This window comes from Mytilus trossulus, chromosome 6, assembly GCF_036588685.1.
Source record: "Mytilus trossulus isolate FHL-02 chromosome 6, PNRI_Mtr1.1.1.hap1, whole genome shotgun sequence".
NCBI lineage: Eukaryota > Metazoa > Mollusca > Bivalvia > Mytilida > Mytilidae > Mytilus > Mytilus trossulus.
Window position 1 is genome coordinate 1626096 of NC_086378.1, and position 27176 is coordinate 1653271.

The window sequence follows — 27176 nt, forward strand, 5'->3', positions numbered from 1 at the left end:
CACATTTGACAAAATCCGATGAGAATTACAAATATAACATTAAACATATAAACTAAATACATGAATATGGGATAGACAAGTACCGTAACACGTCTTATATACATTATAAATTAAGGAATCTATCTCCCTCATGCAAAGCTCTGATTCCTTTCACGGATTTGGCTTTACTTTTTGGACCTTTTGGATTATAGCTCTTCATCTTTTATATAAGCTTTGGATTTCAAATATTTTGGCCACGAGCATCACTGAAGAGACATGTATTGTCGAAATGCGCATCTGGTACAAGAAAATTGGTACCGTTAATTTTATTATAGTAATGCGAATTCGCATTCAGCAAAACAGTCACAATCGGGAATAAGTCGCGTTTGTTAATTAAAAGATTAGACGACATAATGAGAAACCACAATCTACCATGTGGTATAAATGCCCTTAGCTAGTTTGGTTAAAGACACATCGTATGGATCCACCAATTCGTGATGGTGTCCATAAAATTTACGGAGTGTCAACTTGAATCTGTCCTCCTCGTAACTTTGGTAGAGCAGTTTATGCGTAAGGAGCACACTCCTGTATATGAAGTCCGTATAGTGTGAACAAGCACGTGAATAACGTATCAATTGTGATATGTAAACACCATACGAAGGGGCAGAGGGTATGTTACTGCTGAGAAATGGGAAATTGATAATTGGGAAGTTGAAATTGTCCCTTTTATCAAAGATTTTCGTGTGAAGTCGTCCATCTTCGTCAATATTGAGGAAAAGATCAAGGTATGAAGCAGTTCTAGTATCAGTAGTATCCTTAATTTCAAGTTCATTGGGATATATGAGATGTTAGTACTGGCTGAAGTATGGGTTATTTAATGATAGAACATCATCAATATATCGGAAAGTAAAATTAAAGAATTTCGCAAGGTGCTTTTTCTTTTTGTCTTTTAGAAGGTTCTGAATGAATTCTGCTTCATACGAGTACAAAAACAAATCAGCCAGCAGGGGTGCACAATTAGTACCCATTGGAATACCGACTGTCTGTTGAAATATAAATCCTCCAAACTCAACAAATATATTTTCGATCAAAAAGTCCAGCATTTTGATAATATCATCTTCAGTATATGTTCTGTGTGATTCTTCACAAAATATGAATTATTGTAACCCAAAACAAGAAATTTGTATAGATCTACGATTCAGATTTTTATAGAAAAAGCTCTGTTTTATGAGATGGTGAAGCCGATCTTTCAACTGAGCATGGGGAATAGTAGTATATAGCGTAGATAAATCAAAAGTTTTTATGTTGCTGCAAAATTGCAAAGATTGTGATCGAAGGTTACGCAGTAGATCTTTCGAATTTTTGAGAATCCACATCTGGTTAACACCACTGGTAGAATATATCTACTCACAATATTTTTGAAGCCCATCTTTAACTGTAGAAAGAATAGTAGTCAGTACTTTAGAAAGATGTTTAGTCGAACATTTTGAAGACCCAGCTATGCATCGTTCTTTATATGGAGTTTTGTGTAATTTAGGTATCCTGTATAATGAGGGCAAGTTTTCTTCGTTTTCTTTGATGTTGATACCAAAAGAAAGAAGGACAGATGATTTATGATTTTGTAAAATTTCATCCTTGGTAAATGATGTTAAAGAATATGTAGGATTACCAGTAGTTTTATCAACTCCAAGCTCTGTAGTGAGACATCGCAAATAATGTTTTTATACATATGAAGACAATATTATTGGAGGTTTTATCGGCTGGAACAACAACATATTTGTCATGCAAAGAGGATAAAGCATCCACAACCTCCGGATTCTTGAAAGGGTTAGAAACTCTAGTACTCATATTACATCGTAGTTTTTGTATGCGCCTCTGAATGCACGATCGAATAGCTTTGATCCATTCAGACAAAGTGTCCAGTTCTGGTTCGTCTGGTTCGCTTTACCCATTTTCTTGCATAGTACTCAACTGCATCCATCAGTAACTTGAAATTCTTTTTCCAGTTGATGGGCTGGGGGATTCTATATTTTGGTCCCTTGGCTAACATCTCTCTTAGTTGTTCATTGGTAACAATGACAAGGTCTCCAGTAATAATATGACCAGCTGTAATTGTATTGTGACGATGCACATGAGCAATCCGGAGGCTTGGATTTTGTATCTTTGAGGTTAAACGCCTATAAAACTCTCTTGTGGTTGAAAATTTTTGATGCAATAGACTTTGTGTAAGTATAAGAAATAACAGGTGTAGCTTTATTTTTGAAGTAATCAGGTAAAGTTTTTTTGTACAGATTTTTGGTGGAAAATATTGCCAATATTTACAGCATCTAACCCTTTATTGGCGAATTCTACCTTAAAAAAGAAACGTTTTTCCTCACTATTGGATGTAGTCAATACGGGTTTGAATAGTCTATGGTTAGCAATGTCCATGATAATTGCAACTAATCTATACAAAACAGAACGAGAAGCAGTAACGGAAGTATTTTTGGCATCTTGAAATAGTAAAGAAAGATTTGACAATGAAATGGAGTAATAATTTAGTTCTAATATGATGAATTCCTGAAGTTTTTTTAACAGACGTTAATAGACTATCAATTGTCACGGTGTGTACAACAGGTGGTTTATATTTTCTGTGACAATGACTTCTATTTCGTCGAGCAGAAGTATTAAATAATTTTAATGTATTGACGGCACTACACCTGAGACTAGACAAAATACCTACACCATCAATTTTGTCATTGCATCCATAGGGAATGGCTGTTCCCAACTCTCTAATCCAAAAGTCTTCTCTTTGTAAACGATATGGTGTTCTCAAAATGGGGTCATTTGTTGGAGTATATATTTTCTCTTTAATCCGGACTTTCATAAATCCTAAATGGTTCGCGAAAATTAATATTTTTATATATAGTATAGTAATAAGTACGTCATAGCCAGTGACAAATCTACAACAGATTTATCCATCGGATCGCCATCAATGATGGTGATACATGGTTCTGTACATTACATTATGTATACACAACTCGTGTAAGCATCAACCCAACAATGTTAGATCTGTAAATTTGCTTTCGCAAATTTTATGTCCTTCCCTCGCCGGGATTAGAACCCATGATACTGAGATATCACGACACCAAATCGCCTGCATTGTATCCGGCGCGCTAGACCCCACGACCACCAGGGCTTCAAAATAATAAGACCGCCGAAAGCTTTAGTATTGTATACGAAAGCTTTATTATTGTGAGGCCCAGTGAATAAATACAGCACTGTCAACTGATATCTATAATTGGTGCTAATATTAAAAATATAAAAAATATATACTTCAAGAAAATGTTCAAAGAGTCAAGATTAGTTATATGTCTTGATGATTCTCGGTTCCTTACCCAACAATGCATTCCGGCAATTAGTCTCCAATGTAACAGTAATATTTTTAGCTCACCTGGCCCGAAGGGCCAAGTGAGCTTATGCCATCACTTGGCGTCCGTCGTCGTCCGTCGTCTGTCGTCGTCCGTCGTCGTCTGTCGTAAACTATTTCAAGAATCTTCTCCTCTGAAACTACTGGGCCAAATACTTCCAAACTTTAACTGAATGTTTCTTATGGTATGTAGTTTATAAATTGTATCCGAAGTTTTGATCTATCAACAAACATGGTCGCCATTGCTAAAAATAGAACATAGGGGTCAAATGCAGTTTTTGGCTTATAACTCAAAAACCAAAGCATTTAGAGCTAATCTGACATGAGGTAATATTGTTTATCAGGTCAAGATCTATCTGCCCTGAAATTTTCAGATGAATCAGACAACCGGTTGTTGGGTTGCTGCCCCTGAATTGGTAATTTTAAGGAAATTTTGCTGTTTTTGGTTATTATCTGGAATATTATTATAGATAGAGATGTAAACATGTAAACAGCAATAATGTTCAGCAAAATAAGATTTACAAATAAGTCAACATGACCGAAATGGTCAGTTGACCCCTTTAGGAGTTATTGCCCTTTATAGTCAATTTTTAACCATTTTTCGTAAATCTTAGTAATCTTTTACAAAAATCTTCTCCTCTGAAACTACTGGGCCAAATACTTCCAAACTTTAACTGAATGTTCCTTAGGGTATCTAGTTTATAAATTGTATCCGAAGTTTTGATCTATCAACAAACATGGTCGCCATTGCTAAAAATAGAACATAGGGTCAAATGCAGTTTTTGGATTATTACTCAAAAACCAAAGCATTTAGAGCAAATCTGACATGGGTTAATATTGTTTATCAGGTCACGATCTATCTGCCCTGAAATTTTCAGATGAATCAGACAACCTGTTGTTGGGTTGCTGCCCCTGAATTGCTGTTTTTGTTTATTATCTTGAATATTATTATAGATAGAGATAAACTGTAAACAGCAATAATGTTCAGCAAAGTAAGATCTTCAAATAAGTCAATTTGACCAAAATTGTCAATTGACCCCTTAAGGAGTTATTGCCCTTTAAAGACTGTTTTCACAATTTGTTCATCATGTTGACTTACTTTAAAAAGTCTTCTCCTTTGAAACTGCTGTATCAATTTCAGCCAAACTTACACAGGCACTTGTCTCAAAAAAAAAAAATTCCTATATACCTTAATATAACACAAGGTACTTAACTAAATTTTTTGAAAATGACACCCAGTCCCGAATTCACGTCATTTTTTTTATTTCTCGGTTTTCAAACCTACTTAAACATAATATGCCGTAAATCTAAATTGATTTATCTACACAATGGTATATGACACGACTATCACTGTTGTCGGGATCATTCGTAGCAGGCCTCAGAAGTCGGTCAACGGGATGTTTTTTTGCATTCGTCTCAATTTTTGGCAACACCCGGTCCGCATGTAATTTTATACTGGTTTCTCATTGGTCAATCGTCTGGCTAAAAATAAATGTGGGAAATTTTGGTCAATTTATAACTCTACATTAGTGTCGTTGTGTACACGTGTGTTTCATAACAAAGTTATTTGGGTTTGTTTCACATAATCTGTTAAGAATTTACAATAAAGGTAATAATTCAGTCAGAGGGAAGCTAACAGTTTTTATTTTAATATTTTTTTATAATAATTCAATCACTGCGGGCTGTGTGTTGCCAAAAATTGAGACGAATGCAAAAAACATCCCGTTGACCGACTTCTGTGGCCTGCTCCAATGATCCCGACAACAATGATAGTCGTGTCATATACCATTGTGTAGATAAATCAATTTAGATTTACGGCATATTAACTTTAAGTAGGTTTGACAACCGAGAAATAAAAAAATAACGTGAATTCGGGACTGGGTGTCATTTTACTAAAAATTTAGTTAAGTACCTTGTGTTATATTAAGGTATATAGGAAATTTTTTTTTTGAGACAAGTGCCTGTGCAAACTTAGGCTAAATGAGTTTCAGAGTATCTAGTATAAATTTTATATTTTATTATCTTGTATGTCAAGAAACATAGCTCCTATGGCTAAAATAGAACATAGGAGAAAATGATTATTTTTTTTGGCTTTTGAAGAAAATAGGACGATCCAAAGAACATTTAAATAAATTGAAAAGCCAAAATAATCATTGATGAGAGATTTAACCGAAAGAATTAAGGTGAGCGATTTAGGCTTTTGAGGGCCTCTTGTTATTATTGTTACATTTCCATGTAACCATAGCCAGTGCCTAATAACTATTGGCTCTATCACCGGTTTTTCATTCATTTTTTCTATATTCTTTATATTTTTCGCCCATCTTCATCTTTTTTGTAAACCCCATCCACACCTCAAACTTAATATACTCGAAATAAACATGAATGACAGTTGAATTGTGTTATTTTCTTTTTACGTAAAACAAGGATTTGTATAGTATACACATCCTTGCGTAAAAAGACTGATTCACGGTATCATATGTCGTTCGTTGTCTTTTGTTGTTGTGGTATTATGACGTATCAGCCTATTTATAGCGTTTTGGAGTTCCCCAAAGTTCGATAATGATTCCCGTTTGATGATGCCACGAATATAAACAAATGTCGATGAAATAGGACTGGATATGTCTGAATATCCTCAAGATGAATACTATATACTTCTTACTACAAAGATAGGAAAAAAGAAGGAGTCAGGAATTCTTAGAAAATCATATTCTCGTGTGGAAGTCCTAGCTGGCACACTTCTGCTTAGAGTAAGCGATAGTGAGAGGGACGAAAATGGCATTGCAATTTGGACCCTAGAAACATTAGAACCGGAAAACATCGAAGTAGAATGTAAACCAGTATTCGATGAAATAAAACAAATTGATAGATTGGAACTACAATTATTACAGCCCATCCCAGTATGTAGTGAAAGGATTGCAGTTTACATGAACAGTAATTGGCTTCAAGAGGGCCTCAATTTAAAGGTTGGAGATGGAGTTATTGTTTATTTAAAAGGTCACCCTGAGTTACAGGGCCTTCTCAGGTATAGAGGAGAGCTACCAGGACAAAAAGGAATCCAATTTGGAGTCGAATTAGCTCCGGTAAGAAGCCCTATCCTAAAAATATTTCAGAGGTTTATCATAAAATACTAATAGCGGAACAATACCGGATAACAATATCCGGATTTATTCGAGATATTACATTAAATACAAATATTTAAAAGTGTCTGCACATGTCTCTCTGTTAAACATGTTTTGGACATTACAAAGTTAGTCCCATGTCTCTTTACTTGATAATGCAAGCTTTACAAAACATTCAAAATGGCTCTCGGTTATTAAAACATTTTTTAGATAGAAACAGAAAGTAAAATAAAAGATGGAAAGTTTGAATTAAATTATGTCATAGGTCAGGAAATAACAGGTAAGACAAAGATACACTGAATTTAGAAGTCTCATTTATTACAATACAGTTTATTTTGGTAAAACATGCAATATGAGGTGTCAGTTCAAAAGACATACTTATTTAATGAAAGTACCTGTACATTTTAAAACCTATTAAAATCATTTTAAAATTAAAACATGCAGTCATCTTTTCAAAATAATTTAATAAGTCAATTTAATTCCTAATTTATGGAACTTGTTTAAAAATGTGTACAGAGCAAACCAATACATGAAATATGTTATCTTCTGTTTAAAATACAATTAACGAAGAAATTATTGGGTTCATTTATTATTGCAATTTTGTCATTTTATACTACAATGCAATCTTAATTTTTGAAATATTGCATTTGTATTGAGAAATATCCTATTAAATCTTATAAAATTTTGAAAATGTCAGTTTAAATTATTGCGATTATCATGATAATAAAAATTAAACCTGTCTAATTTTGGCATTAATAAAAACATTGCAATAATTTCAAAATTTACAGTATACCTATTACAGATTCCTGTTTGTCGCTAAAATTAAGGAAAAGGACAATGAACCCAGACAATTTTGTTCATTTGTTAGAATATATACAAAAATACTAGTATCTCAATTGTTTGTAAAACAATTGAAAGGTCTTTCCTGTAAAAGTGATGTTTTCGTAATGTTCTTTGTACGACCTTTCGTTCGATATACGACAAGCATACCTTCTGTAACTTTTCGCTTTTTACACTTAATGACCTCATCCGCCTACATTTTTTAGATCGGAAGTATGATATATGTAACACAGGGTAGATGAGCTTTCATTTGATATGCGACAACGCCATGTTTTAAAAAGTTTGATTTTTGCACTTAATAACCTCATCCAACCAATTTTTGGAGGTTGGGAATTTGATATTTCAAATGTATACATCATGACCTTTCATTTGATATACAACAACCCTATCGTAAAAGAAAATTTATATTTTGCACTCAATGACCCCATCCAACCAATTTTTGGGGGACGTCAATTTGAAATTTGAAATGTACGCTTTATGTTCTTTCATTTGATATGCGACAACCTTACCATCTGAGAAATTTGAATGTTTGCACTAAATGACCCCACCCTTCCCCCTGGGATGAAAAGGGGGTTTAAAATTTTCATTTTTTAAGTAGAGTTTATTAAGACCTTCAATTTGATATATCAGATGACCCCATTTGACAAAGTGCAAATAATGATGCAATATCAACTATATTAATAGAAGTTATGAAACTTACAAAGTCAATGCAAAACATGAAAATTTCAAATTGATTTTTTGGTGTTTTTTTCCATGGAATGTTTTTGGTATTTGGTCAAACACATAACTATGTCAACCTCTTCAATTTCTAAAACATTTTTCGTGGTAAGCTCTTGATGATTCAGAAATACATGCCTCCGCTCGCAAAACTTCAAACTGCATTATCTCTAAAACGACAATAGATATCTCAAATCTGTTAAATGATAAATGATCTACAGTTGAAGGACAACATTATAGAAAAAGAATGTGGACAATTTCAAAGTTCACCAAGGTCACAATTAATCATCAAATATATGATGCAATACAAAACTTGAGAACCGGAAGTCGTAGAGACATGGGACTATCACCATTCAACTCAGGACCACTTGACCTTTCAAATGTCACAAGGTCAAGGTCATAGTATAATGTGAAGGTCAAGGTGAAATTTCATCATGACCTGACATTGACCTCAAATTGAAGGTCTTGAACTACTGATCATCTTTGCAGTTTATAGTAGGTTGATATCTGTTACCTTTAAAAAGATATACACACAATACTATACTTTTAAGAATCATCCCGTCGTAACTTTTGAACAGACGGTCGGACATTTTTGGGCTTATTATATAAATTGTAGAGTTCGTCGAGAGGAACATTTTATACGCTGTATGTAGGCAGCAAAGTCTTATCGTTTTCCTAATATGTAAGCTTGAAATTGCAGCGTAATTTTTTTTTGCACTCTGTGACCTTTGACCTTGGGTGCATATTGAAGGTCACATGAATTAAAGATTATTGGTGAAGGTCCCAAGTCTCTACGACTTCAGGTTCTTGCAATAGATTTTTTCTAAAATTGTATACAATTTTTCAAGGGGAATAACTCCTTATAAGGGATAATAACAAAATGATTGTATATGTTCATTAACATTGCCATCTGTTCCTGTACATGTTGCCGTTTTCAAATCGATTCTATCTCTAACATTTTTTGAGAAATGAGCAAAGGAAAGAAATTGTTTCAAGGGGAAATAACTCTCAAAGGGGATGATGAAATTCTATGCAGCCTCATATGGTAATACATCATGATGAGATGTACCTATTGTCCAAATAAGATCATGATATCTTTAAAAACAACGAGGGGGGGTCATGTTGAAAAAAATCAATAAAAGGGAGATAACTTCTAAAGGGGATGATGAAATCCTACACAGCCTCATCTGGTAATACTTCATAATGAGGTCTACCGATGGTCCATATTTGGTTTTGATAACTTCAATAGAAACGAGGGGAGGCCATGTCAAACAAATGCTGGATGAAAAAAAAAAAAAAAAAAAAAAAAAAAAAAAAAAAAAAACATGCGAAAAACAATAAGGTCTTTCCTCACGGAGAGGAAAGACCTTAATAATTATTTATCATGTTTATACAAATGTGACAATGTAAGAGTGCATTGTACAAATATATATATAAGACTTTTTACATGTAACTATACACATGATACATGTAGTTTATAATTATTTAAATTTTTTTTATGTCAGGTTAATACTAGAAATTAAAAGACAATATTTATTTCATTCTACATTTTCTAATTTTGTAATCGTGCAGATGTTTTAGTTACTTACATTCAATGAAGCAATCAATTTATCATACTACATATACAGAGTACATTGTAGATACATGTACATACATCATTTTCTTCTTTTAAAATTTAAATTCATCATATAATTTGTCCTGGATGGAAATTTCCACCAATGAAAACAAGTGAAGCAGACTAGAGTATCAAATTACAAATGTACATGTATGTTAAAGTAAAGGAAGGTTATGCAGGTCATGAAATTCAAATTCTTTGAAAAAAGGATCCTAGTGAAGTTTTATACATTTTCATGATTTTGTACAGTATATATTTTCAAAACTCCATGAAAATACCCCATGTTATGCTATCCCAAAAGAAACATTTATATAAAAAAAAAAAAATTTACAGACAGCATACAGTCATGACAGTCATGTACAGTCCAACATCATGAACATACATGATATACAATTATCTATATATTTAGGGATTTATTTTATGAAACCCATTTTTTTTTTATAATTTCAAAAAGTTCTGATGAATAAAACTTTCAATGCATATTTCAGTTGCTTTACATGTATTTAACATGATGTTTTAGGGCATCAAACTTTTTCAATCCACCTATCCTTCAATTTTGGTTTATCAGATATAAATTTAAACATTCATTGTTTTATTCATTTTTCACCTATACCCAAATAATTACATTAGATGTATGTTTCATTATAATACGTTATTCTGATTGGCTAATTGCATATCACATGTTATTCCGTAAGCAGTTGCATGAGACAATAACATTTCATTCATGATGACACGAGGTCCCACAATAAAGTGCACAGGTGAATTTAAAAATTTAACTTCATGAAAATCGTGTTTTTATAATTATCTTAGCTAAAAAATGTAATTATAAGTATTGAATGCTTCTTTTTGTAACTTTATAGGGTTTTAAAAGCGTTGACCGTGCTACATTTTTAGCTCACCTGGCCCGAAGGGCCAAGTGAGCTTTTCTCATCACTTGGCGTCCGGCGTCCGGCGTCGTCCGTCGGCGTCCGTCGTCGTCCGTCGTCGTTAACTTTTACAAAAATCTTCTCCTCTGAAACTGCTGGGCCAAATTTATCCAAACTTGGCCATAATCATCATTGGGGTATCTAGTTTAAAAATTGTGTCCAATGACCCCGCCAACCGACCAAGATGGCCGCCACGGCTAAAAATAGAACATAGGGGTAAAATGCAGTTTTTGGCTTATAACTAAAAAACCAAAGCATTTAGAGCAAATCTGACGTGGGGTAAAAATGTTCATCAGGTCAAGATCTAACTGCCCTGAAATTTTCAGATGAATCGGACAACCTGTTGTTGGGTTGCTGCCCCTGAATTGGTAATTTTAGGGAAATTTTGCTGTTTTTTGTTATTATCTTGAATATTATTCTAGATAGAGATAAACTGTAAACAGCAATAATGTTCAGCAAAGTAAAATCTACAAATAAGTCAACATAACCAAAATGGTCAGTTGACCACTTTAGGAGTTATTGTCCTTTATAGTCAATTTTTAACCATTTTTCGTAAATCTTGGTAATCTTTTACAAAAATCTTCTCCTCTGAAACTACCAGGCCAAATTTAAACAAACTTGGCCGCAATCATCATTGGGGTATCTAGTTTAAAAATTGTGTGGCGTGACCTGGCCAACCAACAAAGATGGCCGCCATGGCTAAAAATAGAACATAGGGGTAAAATGCAGTTTTTTGCTTATAACTCAAAAACCAAAGCATTTAGAGCAAATCTAACAGGGAATAACATTGTTAATCAGGTCAAGATCTATTTGCCATGAAATTTTCAGATGGATTGGACAAACTGCTGTTAGGTTGCTGCCCCTGAATTAGTCATTTTAAGGAAATTTTGCCGTTTTTTGTTATTATCTTGAATATTATTATACATTATAGATAGAGATAAACTGTAAAGGGAAACAATGTACAGCAAAGTAACACCTAAAAATAAGTCAACATGACCTAAATGGTCAATTGACCCCTTTAGAAGTTATTGCCCTTTATAGTCAATTTTTAACAATTTTCATAAAATTTGTAAATTTTAACTAACATTTTCCACTGAAGCTCTTAGGCCAAGTTCAATATAGATAGAATGATTGTAAGCAGCAATAATGTTCAGTAAAGTAAGATATACAAACACATCACCATCACCAAAACACAATTTTGTCATGAATTCAAATGCGTCCTTTGTTTAATATTCACATAGACCAAGGTGAGCGACACAGGCTCTTTGGAGCCTCTAGTTAGAATGAAGCGCTTCTGCGCTTCATACAAAATGTACTTCGGTCAACGCTTTTACACCCCAATAAATTCACAAAAAGAAGCATTCAATTCTTAATTGAACTAATAACAACTTTTTCTTCAGATTTCTGCAAACAAAACTTACAAATGTATAGAATCCAAAATGCAGGAATCAATGCATAAAAATATTGTGTTGATTTTTTTTGGTCTTTTGGAATATCTGTGTCAAAAATATATTGTTTATTTAATTTGTTGCTTAAAATAGGATATATCTTTACACAAAAACTGGCAATTACAGTCTATTAAGATAAGAGTCGAATACACTTGCCATGCTTGCCAAGAGCTTAGTTTTAACTTACAACTTCCATTTTTGGAATAATGTTTTGTGATTTATTTTGCAATGTTTTTGGAGGTCATTGTGTAAGTCTGATATCCAGAAAATTGATGACTATAATCTGATTATTTTGAATGTTATCAATTCTGAAATTAAAGTCATTAATTTTCTGGATATCAGACTTATACACAATGATCTCCAAAAAAATTGCAAAATAAATCACAAAACATTATCACCACCAACTGAACATGTATTTCCTGCATACAGGGGCATACCTTTTTGAAAATTTTTCATTCATAAAATTTGTAAATGGATTTCTACAGGTCAGGAATGTTGGAGATCTATTTATAACTTGATAGAATTGTAATTATTTTACTTTTCTTTCGAGAAAAATGTCCTGGTGTCTGGTTTAACCAGAATTTCACCGCATTGAAACTAGATGAATCGACTTAACATACTTAAGGAAGTTTTCTTAGCTTTTGACTACATTAAGTTATCATATAGTGTCACCTATATTTTGACCTATTACGGAAAACCAAATCTGTGTTTTTTATTGTTAAATCAGACCACTATTTTAAGGAGTGGTACACCATGTCACGGGGTAAATGATGCTTTTTTTTTAATGTCATTGCAATCATTTCTGTTTGTAACTTCCGTAGTTGATTTTTTGAAAATCGTAAGATTTACAAATGTATGTAGGCGTAATTTATTTGGCATACTATCAAATCTGTATGTCACATAGGCTTGCTTTAAGATATTGTGCAAGCTTGCATTGATCTAGAAGGCCTGCTTTATGTATTAAAAAACAGGTATTATTCTGCAGAATCTTGTATGATAGACCCTAGGATAGACCTGTACATTTTCAAATTTTCACACAGAATTTTTCTCTATGCATGCTTGTCTTGATAATTTGAAAAGATTTGTTGCATTGACAAATGAGACTTTGATCTTTTGTCACCAAGCACACAACATGGTCAGTCATTGGTGTTCTAAAAATGGTTGATACAATATACGAGTCATAACTGCTTTATCAATTGAGTACAAGCAAATTGATGATCTGTCCCTCTTGTCATGACTCAGAGTGGTGAATATTTAAAAGAAGATGTGGTATGATTGCCAATGAGACAAATCTCCACAAGAGACCAAATGACACAAAATTATCAACTATACATGTAGATTCCTGGGTAACCAGGCAATCCATGAAAATTGGTATCTAACGAATTATGATAAATCCACAGTATTACTACATGTACTACAGTGGAACAAGAAGGAGGGGGGATAGGAGGGGTCCTGATCCCGAAATCCCGGGCTTAAAAACACTCAATCCCAAGGTCCCGAAATTAAATAAAGTAAATCCTGGCATCTCGAAATCCGAAAAAAAAAAGAATTCCCGGATCCCAAAAGGATCAATCCCGAAATCCTGAGCTTAAAAACAGTCAATCACGGAGTCCCGATAAAGGTCCTATCCCCCCTCAAGAAGATTGTGACCTGACAAGACAGGTTTTTGCTTAATAGAAGTGACCTTCAATGCAGGTTTGACTGTATGTTTAAAAAACATTAACCTCACTAACCTATGACTTTGTGTATTACAGGAACATAGAGGTAAAGGTACTTGTGATGGAGTGTTCCGTAAGAAACGGTTCTTCACTTGTGAACCAAACTGTGGTGTGTTCGTACCTCTACATAAGATCCGAGCTGACCCAACATCTAGACATGCTGTAAATACAGCTACTGCAAGTTTACGACAGGAAATAGCCGAATGTGGTCTAAGGATCGGTAACCAGATTGTCTGGCTGAGTGACAATGGACCTGAGTATGGAGAGGTCAAGTGGGTTGGAGTATTACCAGACTCACGCAGGAATGATATTACTGTTGGAGTGGAATTCGTAAGTAATAATTTTATCAGTTTTTTTAACAAAAACCGTTTTTTTCATGTACACCAGACTAGTCACTTACAGGCCAAATCATTGTCAGACTTAGCACCTATATACAAAGAATGACAAAACTTGTTTTTGCATGATTTGTAATGAAAAAGGGGGGTAATTTTCAAATCAAATAGATCAGTACTTCTTTGTATTATCTTGGTGTCATTGGAAAATTCAAAGGACACAGTCTAGTCATGACAATGATATTTACCATTGTGTTCCAGGCATTCACATACATGTAAAACCAAAATAAATGTAAAAAAACCCAAAAACATGCACAAAACTACAAGGATCCTAGTTTCTATTTGTGACATTCATACATGTACATAAGCTAGTACATATATATATATATATATACTTGAGAGCCCAGGTGGTCGTGTGGTCTAGCGGGACGGCTGCAGTGCAGGCGATTTGGTGTCACGATATCACAGTAGCATGGGTTCGAATCCCGGCGAGGGAAGAACCAAAAATTTGCGAAAGCAAATTTACAGATCTAACATTGTTGGGTTGATGTTTAGACGAGTTGTATATACATTATGTACACAGCCATGTATCACCATCATTGATGGCGATCCGATGGATACATCTGTTGTAGGGTTGTCACTGACTCAGACGTACTTATGAATATAATTATTTTCTGTGACTGTATCTTACATTAATTTGTAGGATCCTTTACTATAGATAATTTAGCTGATCTGTAACAATAACATCTTCATGCCTTATATATCATGTACTGTAGTACGCCGCTAGATTAAAACTGACGTGGAAAGGTAACATATGGCCACCGAAAGCTCTTTTTTTGAGAGCCCAGGTGGTCGTGTGGTCTAGCGGGACGGCTGCAGTGCAGGCGATTTGGTGTCACGATATCACAGTAGCATGGGTTCGAATCCCGGCGAGGGAAGAACCAAAAATTTGCGAAAGCAAATTTACAGATCTAACATTGTTGGGTTGATGTTTAGACGAGTTGTATATATATATATATATATATATTTATAATTATGGTTAATTTAACATTGTTGTAAGTATCAATAAACTCTAAAGATGGACAGTGATTAAACTGGAAGAAATAAAACATTAGGTTAAAAATCATTTCAAGTGGACCCAACTCATCAGATTCATTCTTAAGGTGGTACCCAACACTTTCCCTAAAATTAATTTGGCTCATTTGATTTACATAAAATTTTGACAAAGTATTTACTTTGACCCTTTTACAAAAATATAAAAAAATTCTAAAAATTTGAACCAAGTGTTTTATCAGTAAAATTACACTGGTTATATAGCAGTTTGACAAACACTAATTTTGATCATTGAGAAGCTTTACATTGCCTCACAATTCAACGTAATTTAAATGTTAAGCTGATATAACAGAGTTATCTCCCTGTAGTATTAGGTACCACCTTAAGACAAATATTCTTGTTTGTTTAGTTGTAAAACATTTGTTTTCATACAGTTGTATATTTTCACAATTTAGTCCATATTTCTTGGTAAAGTTTTTATCAATACTTCTAGGTAAACCCTGTTGGTTCAGGTACAGGGAAATATAAGAGTCACAGACTGTTCCACGCTAAACCACAGCATGCTTCCCTGGTACCAATCATGGGACTTATGAAAGCAGAAGAGTATCTGGCCATGCAGGCCCCAACTGCAGGTAAGGACAACTATGTTAGATTATTTAAATAGCATCAGACCTTGTAAGTTATCATTAAACCTTCTTATTCATGATTAGACCTTGTCAAATATTATAAAACCTTCCAAAATTATAGTTAGATCATATAAATTATCATTAGACCTTCTGAAAAAAGTAATATCACAAAAATACTGAACTCTGAGGAAAATTCAAAATGAAACCTCCCTTAAATTAATCAAAAGCTAAAACACATCAAACTGAACAAAAGGATAACACTCACTGTCATATTCCTGACTTGCTACATGTAGAAAATGGTGGATTTAAACCTGGTTTTGTTGCACAGAAACTTTAAAAAAAGAAAGATTAATTTTTATACGACCGCAAATTTTGAAAAAAATTTCGTCGTATATTGCTATCACGTTGGCGTCGTCGTCGTCGTCGTCCGAATACTTTTAGTTTTCGCACTCTAACTTTAGTAAAAGTGAATAGAAATCTATGAAATTTTAACACAAGGTTTATGACCATAAAAGGAAGGCTGGTATTGATTTTGGGAGTTTTGGTCCCAACATTTTAGGAATTAGGGGCCAAAAAGGGCCCAAATAAGCATTTTCTTGGTTTTCGCACTATAACTTTAGCTTAAGTTAATAGAAATCTATGAAATTTTGACACAAGGTTTATGACCACAAAAGAAAGGTTGGGATTGATTTTGGGAGTTTTATTTTCAACAGTTTAGGAATTAGGGGCCAAAAAAGGGCCCAAATAAGCATTATTCTTGGTTTTTGCACAATAACTTTAGTTAAAGTAAATAGAAATCAATGAAATTTAAACACAATGTTTATGACCACAAAAGGAAGGTTGGTATTGATTTTGGGAGTTTCGGTCCCAACAGTTTAGGAATTAGGGGCCAAAAAGGGACCCAATAAGCTTTTTTCTTGGTTTTCACACCATAGCGTTAGTATAAGTAAATAGAAATCTATGAAATTTAAACACAAGATTTATGACTATAAAAGGAAGGTTGGTATTGATTTTGGAAGTTTTGGTCCCAACAGTTAAGGAAAAAGGGGCCCAAAGGGTCCAAAATTAAACTTTGTTTGATTTCATCAAAATTGAATAATTGGAGTTCTTTAATATGCCGAATCTAACTGTGTATGTAGATTCTTAATTTTTGGTCCCGTTTTCAAATTGGTCTACATTAAGGTCCAAAGGGTCCAAAATTAAACTTAGTTTGATTTTAACAAAAATTGAAACCTTGGGGTTCTTTGATATGCTGAATCTAAAAATGTACTTAGATTTTTGATTATTGGCCCAGTTTTCAAGTTGGCCCAAATCGGGGTCCAAAATTAAACATTGTTTGATTTCATCAAAAATTGAATAATTGGGGTTCTTTGATATGCCAAATCTAACTGTGTATGTAGATTCTTAATTTTTGGTCCAGTTTTAAAATTGGTCTAAATTAAAGTGCAAAGGGTCCAAAATTAAACTAAGTTTGATTTTAACAAAAATTAAATTCTTGGGCCTCTTTGATATGCTGAATCTAAACATGTACTTAGATTTTTGATTATGGGCCCAGTTTTCAAGTTGGTCCAAATCAGGATCTAAAATTATTATATTAAGTATTGTGCAATAGCAAGTCTTTTCAATTGCACAGTATTGTGCAATGGCAAGAAATATCTAATTTCACAACATTGTGAAATAGCAATTTTTTTTTTAATTAAGAGTTATCTTTCTTTGTCCAGTATAGTAAGCAAGAAATATCTGCAAGAATTTTTTTTAATTGGAGTTATCTTTCTTTGTCCAGAATCAACTTAAATCTTTGTTATATACAATATACAATGTATATTCACTTTTTACTACCAACTGATAAATTTAAATAATCTTTACCATTCAGTGATAACAAGCAGTTTTTTACATCATGTATTTAAATGAGTAGTAATTGTTGCAAACTCCATTAGAATATTTTAATTGAAATTAGTTTTGGAATAAGGGAAAGGGGGATGTGAATAAAAAATTGGGTTAAATTTTTCTCATTTGAAATTTCATAAATAAAAAGAAAATTTCTTCAAACATTTTTTTGAGAGGATTAATATTCAACAGCATAGTGAATTGCTCTATTAAAGAGAAAACAAAAATTTTAAGTTCATTTGAATACATTCATTCTGTGTCAGAAACCTATGCTGTGTCAACTATTTAATCACAATCCAAATTTAGAGCGGAATCCAGCTTGAATGTTGTGTCCTCACTTGCCCCAACCATTCAGGGTTCAACCTCTGCGGTCGTATAAAGCTACGCCCTGCGGAGCATCTGGTTTAATAATTTTGGACTAGATTAGCTATGATTCATTGTGATATTGGTTAATAAATCCTTATTTGAAATTTAAGCTAAAATGGGGGTGGGGGCATTTTAGGGCCTTACCGAACCTACTCCTTTGGTATCCAACTAATAATTATCAATCCACAGTTTTTTTCCAGATGTCAAAAATTCAAGTAAATTGGTAGTTCTTGTTATCATAGGCTTTTTTATGAATATTTATAGATATTTATTAATTTGATGATATTGTAAAACATTCTAATAATTCATTATTTACTTTTTGTCAGACACTTTTGCTTATGGCTCACCACAACCAGAAGTGGTGGCGTTACCCCCGGAAGACATAAAAGTTCCAGAGACAATTGAGAGAGTTATACCTAACTCACAACAAGTAGAAGTAGAAGTTCACACATCCAACAGACCTCAGTTTGTCTCACCAGTCAAACCAATACCACAAAAGGCGTATATTGAAGAATCCAGAGAACCTAGCATGAACCCATTATATGAGTATCAAATAAGTAAGTCATAGAGAGCCTAGCATGAACCCATTATATGAGTATCAAATAAGTAAGTCATAGAGAGCCTAGCATGAACCCATTATATGAGTATCAAATAAGTAAGTCATAGAGAACCTAGCATGAACCCATTATATGAGTATCAAATAAGTAAGTCATAGAGAGCCTAGCATGAACCCATTATATGAGTATCAAATAAGTAAGTCATAGAGGACCTAGCATGAACCCATTATATGAGTATCAAATAAGTAAGTCATAGAGAGCCTAGCATGAACCCATTATATGAGTATCAAATAAGTAAGTCATAGAGAACCTAGCATGAACCCATTATATGAGTATCAAATAAGTAAGTCATAGAGAGCCTAGCATGAACCCATTATATGAGTATCAAATAAGTAAGTCATAGAGGACCTAGCATGAACCCATTATATGAGTATCAAATAAGTAAGTCATAGAGAGCCTAGCATGAACCCATTATATGAGTATCAAATAAGTAAGTCATGTAACATAGGACCTAGTAGAAAGCAATTATACAAGTATTGGATGAGTAAGTCACATGACAGAAAATCTAGCATAAGCTGTTGTGTAGTGGTTAACGCATCCAACTTCTAAAACAAAGGTTCCTGGTTCGAGTTTTCTCATCTAATTGTTTTACATTTATTTTTTGGGGGCATTTTATAGCTGAATATGCGGTATGGACTTCTGTGTCATTTGGTCTCTTGTGAAGAGCTTTCTCATTGGCAATCATGCCACATCTTCTTTGAGAGTCTTTTTTTATGTAAAACACAACATAAGCTGGCCTGTTCATAGGGTATGATTAAGGGGATCTCTTCATCAATACTGTGGATGCATTATCTTTTGTTTGGTAACACTTTTTGTTGATTTCTTGACTAATGGTTTTCCACAAATTTGAATGTTTAACAAAAAACAAATTATTTATACTAGACTTGTTTGATGACTTTGACAAAACTTTTAAATCAAATATCCACAATAATTCAATTTTTCCTCAATCCATGAAAATTGATACTCTAGAAAATAAATTAATCCTATATATGGAAATAAACTGTTCATCATGATCATAGATACCAGGATTGAAAAATTATATTTGCGCCAGACACTAGTTTTGTCTACAAAAGACTCATCAGTGACGCATCGAGGAGGTAGATACAGATCAAAGATTTGTCAAATCTTGCTTTTGATACTATTGTCTATAAAGGTTTGTTTCGCCTGCAAGAATTGATGTCAGTGATATCAACAGTTAATAAAGTTGACAAGTGAGACATGTATCTGTGTTTTAATATGTTATTTACCTCAGAACCCCTATAGTATCATACTGATCATTTACCTTTGGTTTGACTCTATTAATAGCTTAAACTATTTTGTAACTAAAAGGTGATTTTACAGTTCAGAAAGGGCAATATTTAATGGTTGATTTTCTATACAAGCCATATATCTATTGAAATTGTACTACACAATGTACTGGAATGTTCCATCTAGGAAGAATATTATATAATATCAGCATGGCTACACCTACTCTTCTATTGTTATCAATGACAATGACAGGTTAAGGGTGATAACAGTAGATTTCCTTATTCTTCAATGCTATGTTTAAAAGCCACCCTTAATGAGTTAGTCATTGTTATGTGATACTGATGTATTTGTTTACGGAAACATGTTCTACACGTGTCTATGATGTCATCAGTTAGTTACATAAGAGTGTTTATTTCAAACCTTAAACTATTGAAGGTCATTGAAGGCATTAAGTACAGTAAGATCATAGGTTGGTTTTATAGGACAATTGATATATTACATATATTGAACCCAAATCACAATCATTCTAGATACAATACACCTTACTGCTATTTGGAAATATGTCCCTCTTGACCCAAGAGTCTGTCCCGCTTGAATATTTGACATCATACAACAATCACTTTTTCATTGTGGCATCAGATATTTTCTACTATGACGTCAAAATTTTACATGAACTTTTGTAATGTCCAGTAATGGCAGACACATAGCAACATGGTATATAATATTAATGTTTCTGATGGCATAAAATCAAAGGTCTATTGCAAAAATTAGTTGAAAAAAAATATATTTCAAAACTAAAAGAGCGAGAAAGTCCTTTGTAGACACTGGTGATGTCTTACTAGAGAGAGTTTTGATCCAGGTTACATTAGTTTAAATTGACCTAGTTTTCAAGGTTCACTTGCTTTATAAAATTTTAAATGAACTTTTATTAGTTTTTTTCACTATTCTGAGGAAAGACCTATTGTATTTATTCTGATTATTTTATTTCTTCTCCCACCAAATTTGTTTCATACCCTGTTTGGTGGTTTTGCAAGTCATGTCGCAAAAACAATGAGATATAGTAACCAAAATTTATCATGTCCATGTAAATATGCTTATTTTTTTTATTGGGGGGAGAGGGAGGGGTGTTATATCAGTGAGTATCCTATATTATTTTTGTTCTCAAGGTGCCAACTTTTTGTCTAATCATATCCTTTTCAAATTTGTATAAAGGTTTCTGTTCATCAAAACCTTGAATAATTCAATAATAAAGAATATCTGAAATGAAGAACATTTTTGGTGAAGGATAAAAAATATTCCATATTAAATTAGTTTGTTTTTTTTGGTTGCGAAAGCACCTTCATTTCTTATCAGATCCAAATATATATATATATTCATTTAACCCTCTAGCTTGTCTAGTGAGCTCAATAATCAGGAAAATATGAAATAGGGGACCATGTTTGGGGGAGTGGGACTTATGATATTCCATATTGAATATGTGGAGTAGATTGCTTGTAAAAGGTGCTTTAAAATTTCATTTGTTTGTCATTTCAATTTCTATTTTCTCCATGTCTGGTGAACAGCTCAAAGCATCATGATAAATCGTTGAAACATTGATTTAGGAAGAACCCCTTCTCTCCTGATATAGATTTAAATTGGAATGTTTTAGTCTTCAGTGAAGTGTTTAATTATTTATTTTGTTATTTACTTCCTTGTTTTCATTCATAAAAAATGACATTTAATCTGTTATTTAATCATCTCTTTTAAATCACCCACTGTGTGTATACATGTAGGATATTGCCTAATATCCATAAATGTGACTCTCAAATTGTTTATTTTCCAAAAATAACAATTTTCAAAACCCATGTTCTATATTTTAAACTTTATTAATAATTTATGCAATAAATAATCAAATATTCCTTTGTGGTCATTAAAATTCAATAAGCGGAATTTCCTAAATTTGTGGAAATTGTATTCATTATAACTTTTTAACACCTTTGTTTAAATTTGTGGCAAAAACTAATTCACGACGGTAATACATTTTTGAAAAGTGTCATTTTCTTTTAATCTTAAGGAAGATAATTAATCAAATAATTTGACTTACTTCCTTTAGCAAACAAAAAATGAAAAATAAATAAATAAAAAATACAGTAAATTCATAAATATTATGAGACTTTTGTTAATCAAATAATGTGAAAGGAGGGTGGTCCTCAATAACAAAAGTTGTTCAAAAATCTCAATGGAAAACCACACATTAATTTCTGGATTGACAGTATCATAAATGAATAAAATGATAAGAATTTTACTTTCAAACATTTGATATTGAGTCAGTGTGTGTCGAAGTTTTTCTTTATAAAAATTATGACCACAAAAAGTCTCCAAAAGAATCAACTGAAGGGATATCTGTTAGACTCTGTAAAATTTGTATAAAATGGTATAAAATTATAAATAACAAATTTATATAAAAAACCAAATTCATTTTCATTCTTTTCTTATTATACTCCTAAATGTTTGAATTTGAATCAAAATATTATCTTATGAAATATCCCTTTCTATAACAATATATATTTTATTATATTTAGTAATGAGCATGATGAGGGTGCATCTATTTTCAAAACTTTAAATTGTGTGCATACATTGAACTATTGAAAGTAAATTTGAAAAAATAAATATAGAATTATTTTAGTGTCTGTCTATCATATAAATAAAGGAGTTATGTAAAAAGTGAAATCACAAAAATACTGAATTCCAAGGAAAATTCTAAAAGGAAGGTTCCTTTTCAAATGGCAAAATCAAATGATAAAACACTTCAAACGAATGGACAACAACTGTCATATTCCTGACTTGGTACACACATTTTCTTATGTTAAAAAAGGTGGATTAAAGCAGGTTTTGTAGCTAGCTAAACCTCTCACTTGTATGACAGTCACATAAAATTCCATCATATTGACAACGATGTGTGAACAAAACAGAAAAAATATAAATGTGTTAGGGGCATATTTGATTAAAGCAAGAGATAACAAAATCCTTCTCAGTTTCAAATACGCATGTTCTAGTTGTCTGTTTTGGTTTTTTCGTGTTTCTCAGTTTACATAACACTCAATGGGAAGTAAAAACTAGAAGAAACAATAGAATTATGGGACAAGACTTATGTTACCTCAGTTTGTGAGATGAGATCTGAATTTGATCTAACTATGTACTGTAAGTATATTTATGAGGCATGAATGAAGTCTTATCTAAATGAAAATAACATTCACTTGAAGTACGTCTCAAAGTGAGGTATATTCTTGTCGCATTTAAGACCCATAGACCCATAAGGCCTTAGGCTGTTTTCTGCTCTTTTGTCGTGTTGATGTCTCTTTGACACATTCACCCTTTCCATTCTCTATTCAAACACCTTATAATTTTGTGCATCTGTAGCACACCTCTTGATTTACCTTTATCAGGAATACTTAAACCTAAACATTTGAAAACCAAGGATGTCAAAAGATGTTGTTATAAGGAGCTGTTTTACCAAAAGGGACCTGACAATCAACAAAGTTAAGGGACCTAATGGAACACTGAATGCATTGGCATTCAAATGTATGCATCTATCCACAGTTAATTCTTATAGACATAAAATTATAAAAATATAAATTGTTATGCAGGTACATCCTGGAAAGACTGACTATGTGCCCTAGAATTAAAGTCATTTTACCAGTATATATTTTTATTTTTAATTCCTTCAATGGTTTTATATGTTTTTACCTACAACTAGTTTTACTATGTTTTACATCTATCTGAGGTCAGATTTTGGAAACCAAATAATTTATTATTATGTAACTAGATTCAAGGATGCACACAGTAAGTCTAGCAACCTTGATTTATATATGAATCAGACTCATACATTAGGAATGTCAACAGTTGATATACTAGCAGATAATACTTCTTGTTTAAAGATCTTCTTGTATACCGGTAAATATATAGATATATATTTCTTCTGATTTAAAGATCAAGGAAGTCAAGAACAGGACATATCAATTTACTAAATAAAATCGATAAAACAATATACAATTTTATTGAAATATTCTATTTATAGATCAAAATTGGAAGACAATTTACTTAGTAAAATGGATAAAACAATATACAATTTTATTGAAATTTTCTATTTATAGATCAAAATTGGAAGACAATTTACTTAGTAAAATGGATAAAACAATATACAATTTTATTGAAATATTCTATTTATAGATCAAAATTGGAAGACAATTTACTTAGTAAAATGGATAAAACAATATACAATTTTATTGAAATTTTCTATTTATAGATCAAAATTGGAAGACAATTTACTTAGTAAAATGGATAAAACAAAACATAATTTATTGACAAATTCTATTTATAGATCAAAAATTGAAGAAGGAACAATCTCAACAGAGCCTACAGTCTTCTGAGCCCGGGAGTCAGTCTATTGAACCTCCAGGGACTCGTAAAAGTATGAAGTCCATTCCTCCTGCTGATCCCGATCTAGAAGTGGGGTCTATGGTTGAAGTCATGCAGAATCCTCCTTTATATGGGGTCATCAGGTGGGTTGGTTCCCTGCCAGACCAGAAGGAACCAACAAGGCCAATTGCTGGCTTAGAAATGGTTAGTTGTCTACTTTTTCCATTATAATTGTAACGAAGCCTAGAAAATACTCTTCCAACTGAGTTATACATTGTTTACAAATATAAGGAAATGAGACAGTAAACCAACAACACAAACAATACCTGGATATCTTCATAATGAATTGTGAGTGTTCAGTTATTTAAAGGAAAAGTGAGTCACCATTGAAAGTGAAATAATGGTAAATCATTTGATTGACTGATTTGATCTAAAAAAAAATCATTTTTATACAGGTAAAAACCATATTTTTAATCTATAATATAAATTAATTAGACCTAGAAAAATCCAATTCTACGAGTCTGCTTTCTAAATATGTGTATATCACTTATATATGACCATCTGAGGTCTTGGCAGGTCAACTTCATAGTTAATAAGATGGTGTCACGACTAAAATACACATGTCTGTTGGCACTTCTGACAAGAGTTTTTGTGCAATGCTCTTCAACTTCGTACTTGTTTGGCTTAATAAATATTTTGATATGAGCGTCACTGATGGGTCTTATGTAGACGAAACGCGCATCTGGCGTGCACTAAGGGAAGCTACATAATATGGAAGCCCAATGCCCTGTAAAATATTTATTTTTAGTCTTTATAATTTTGATAAATGTTTGACATGGTTATAAATCAAATATGAGAATGAATTTGACAGCTAGTGCCCCTTTAAGTATTACATTATTTTAATCTAGCCAATCTTACATGCATGCCGGTTTCAATCTTAAATGGAAAACGCAAATTTATTTTAACGAAACAATAAAATATTGACATAGTTTCTGTGCAGTGGAAGTGTGATATATTCCTGTCAGTTTTTTAGGTGTTTATTAAGGAAAACTAAAATAAAACTATCAGTTTCCTTAACATGCTTAAGGTGAATAATTGTGTCTTATGATGACAAACAAAGTAAATGAAGCTATAGAATGTCTTCAAAGTTTTGCTTGACTTTAGGTGGTTTATGGTCCTTTTCAGTTAATGGTACAAATATATCAGTATGCAATTGTTATACATTTTTTCTTGCCTTGACAAAGTTCCAAAAGCGTGACTAAGGTTGCAGTTTCATCAGTAGCCTTAGCAGTGTGTCATACTTTTGTAAACTATGAAACAAGGTCATCTTAAAGGCGTCAATGATATTTGATAGGCAGTTGTACTTGCATCAACATATCCCATCTGCAAGTACGTTGTCCAAAAAATATTTCCTTCACAAATTTCTCAGGTACAATTTAACAAAATTAGGTCAGCAACTTTGCATGATAACTTTAACATAGTAAGATAACCTTGCACCCAGAGGGGGCTTCAGTTGGCCCCTAATAAATAAAAAGTGTGTTCTAGTTCAGTAAAAATGCACACTATGCACATTAAAGTTACTGCCAAAGTCATGAAAGAATACAAAGATATAGGAAGATGTGGTGTGCTTAAAAAAGAATAAACTGTGCTCATTATTTTAACTCTGGGTTTACTGATCCCCATGAAATCCATGAAAATTGATACCCAAGAACCAATATGAGAGTGATAATGATAGTGAAAAGAAAAATCACAAAAATACTTAACGATGAGGGAAAAAAAATTTGCAAAATCAAACGCTCTAACATATCTAAGACTTACGAATGGATAACAACTGTCATAGTCCTGAATTGGAATATACATTTTCTATGCAGAAAATGGTTGATTAAACCTGGTTTTATAGCTAGCTAAACCTCTCACTTATATGACAGTTGCACAAGTGATTTAATGTAAAAGTAAAGTTGCACATACCTGATTTAACTTAAATGTCTGGTGTTTTTTTACATGATGAGGATTTTAAGTTTTGTGTTGCTTTTTATAATGTATAATTATTTTTTTCAGGAGGAGGAGATATCCGCGGGTACAGATGGAACATTTAAGAAAATTCGTTATTTCTCGTGTCCAGATAAAAAAGGATTTTTTGTACCTCTTTATAAGTGTCGTAAAGATAAACGTTTTGTTGATCAGCATGGAAGAGGAGCTTTAGGAAATAATTTTGGAAGTTTTGAAACTCCTGACGTTCATGGAAATATTTCTCCTCCAGATTCTTTAAGTGAAAGTGAAATCGGAAGAAAAATTTGTGGTAAACAAAAAGGAATTCAAGGTCACCATAACTCTTGTTATTTAGACGCTACTTTGTTTGCAATGTTTTATTTTACAACTGTATATGATGGAATATTATATAGACCTAAACGTTTAGATGACCATCAAGAATATGAGGAAGTTATTAATGTTCTGAAAGAAGGAATAGTCAATCCTTTAAGATGGTAAGTATAGTTAAACCTGTGTGTCGAAGTAATTGATGTTCTAAAGGGAGGAATAGTCAACCCTTTAAGACGGTAAGTATAGTAAAACCTGTGTGCCGAAGTTTTTGATGTTCTAAGGGAAGAAAAGTCAATCATTTAAGGTGGTAAGTATAGTGTAACCTGTGTGCCAAAGTTGGGACCAGGACAAAATGTGGAATTAAGCATATAACAGAAATAACATATTATATAAAATAGAAAATGTGGTATGATTGCCAATGAGACAACTATCTTCCTATATCTATCCACAAAAGACCAAAATGACACAAACATTAACAATTATAGGTCACCGTACGGCCTTCAACAATGAGCAAAGCCCATACCGCATATAGTCAGCTATAAAAGGCCCCGATAAGACA

At 32.7% G+C, this 27176-nt stretch overlaps 1 protein-coding gene across 1 annotated transcript in view; it reads left to right on the top strand.

The window, feature by feature from the left end:
• Positions 1 to 5915: 5915 nt before the first annotated feature.
• Positions 5916 to 27176, top strand: part of LOC134720566 (ubiquitin carboxyl-terminal hydrolase CYLD-like) — a 37205-nt gene continuing 15944 nt past the window's right edge. Inside the window, exons 1-6 of the mRNA XM_063582890.1 lie at positions 5916 to 6468; positions 13808 to 14101; positions 15650 to 15788; positions 18362 to 18592; positions 24261 to 24502; positions 26357 to 26781. Coding sequence (XP_063438960.1) covers positions 6007 to 6468; positions 13808 to 14101; positions 15650 to 15788; positions 18362 to 18592; positions 24261 to 24502; positions 26357 to 26781 — 1793 coding nt within the window. The 5' untranslated portion in view covers positions 5916 to 6006. The remainder of the gene's footprint in view (positions 6469 to 13807; positions 14102 to 15649; positions 15789 to 18361; positions 18593 to 24260; positions 24503 to 26356; positions 26782 to 27176) is intronic.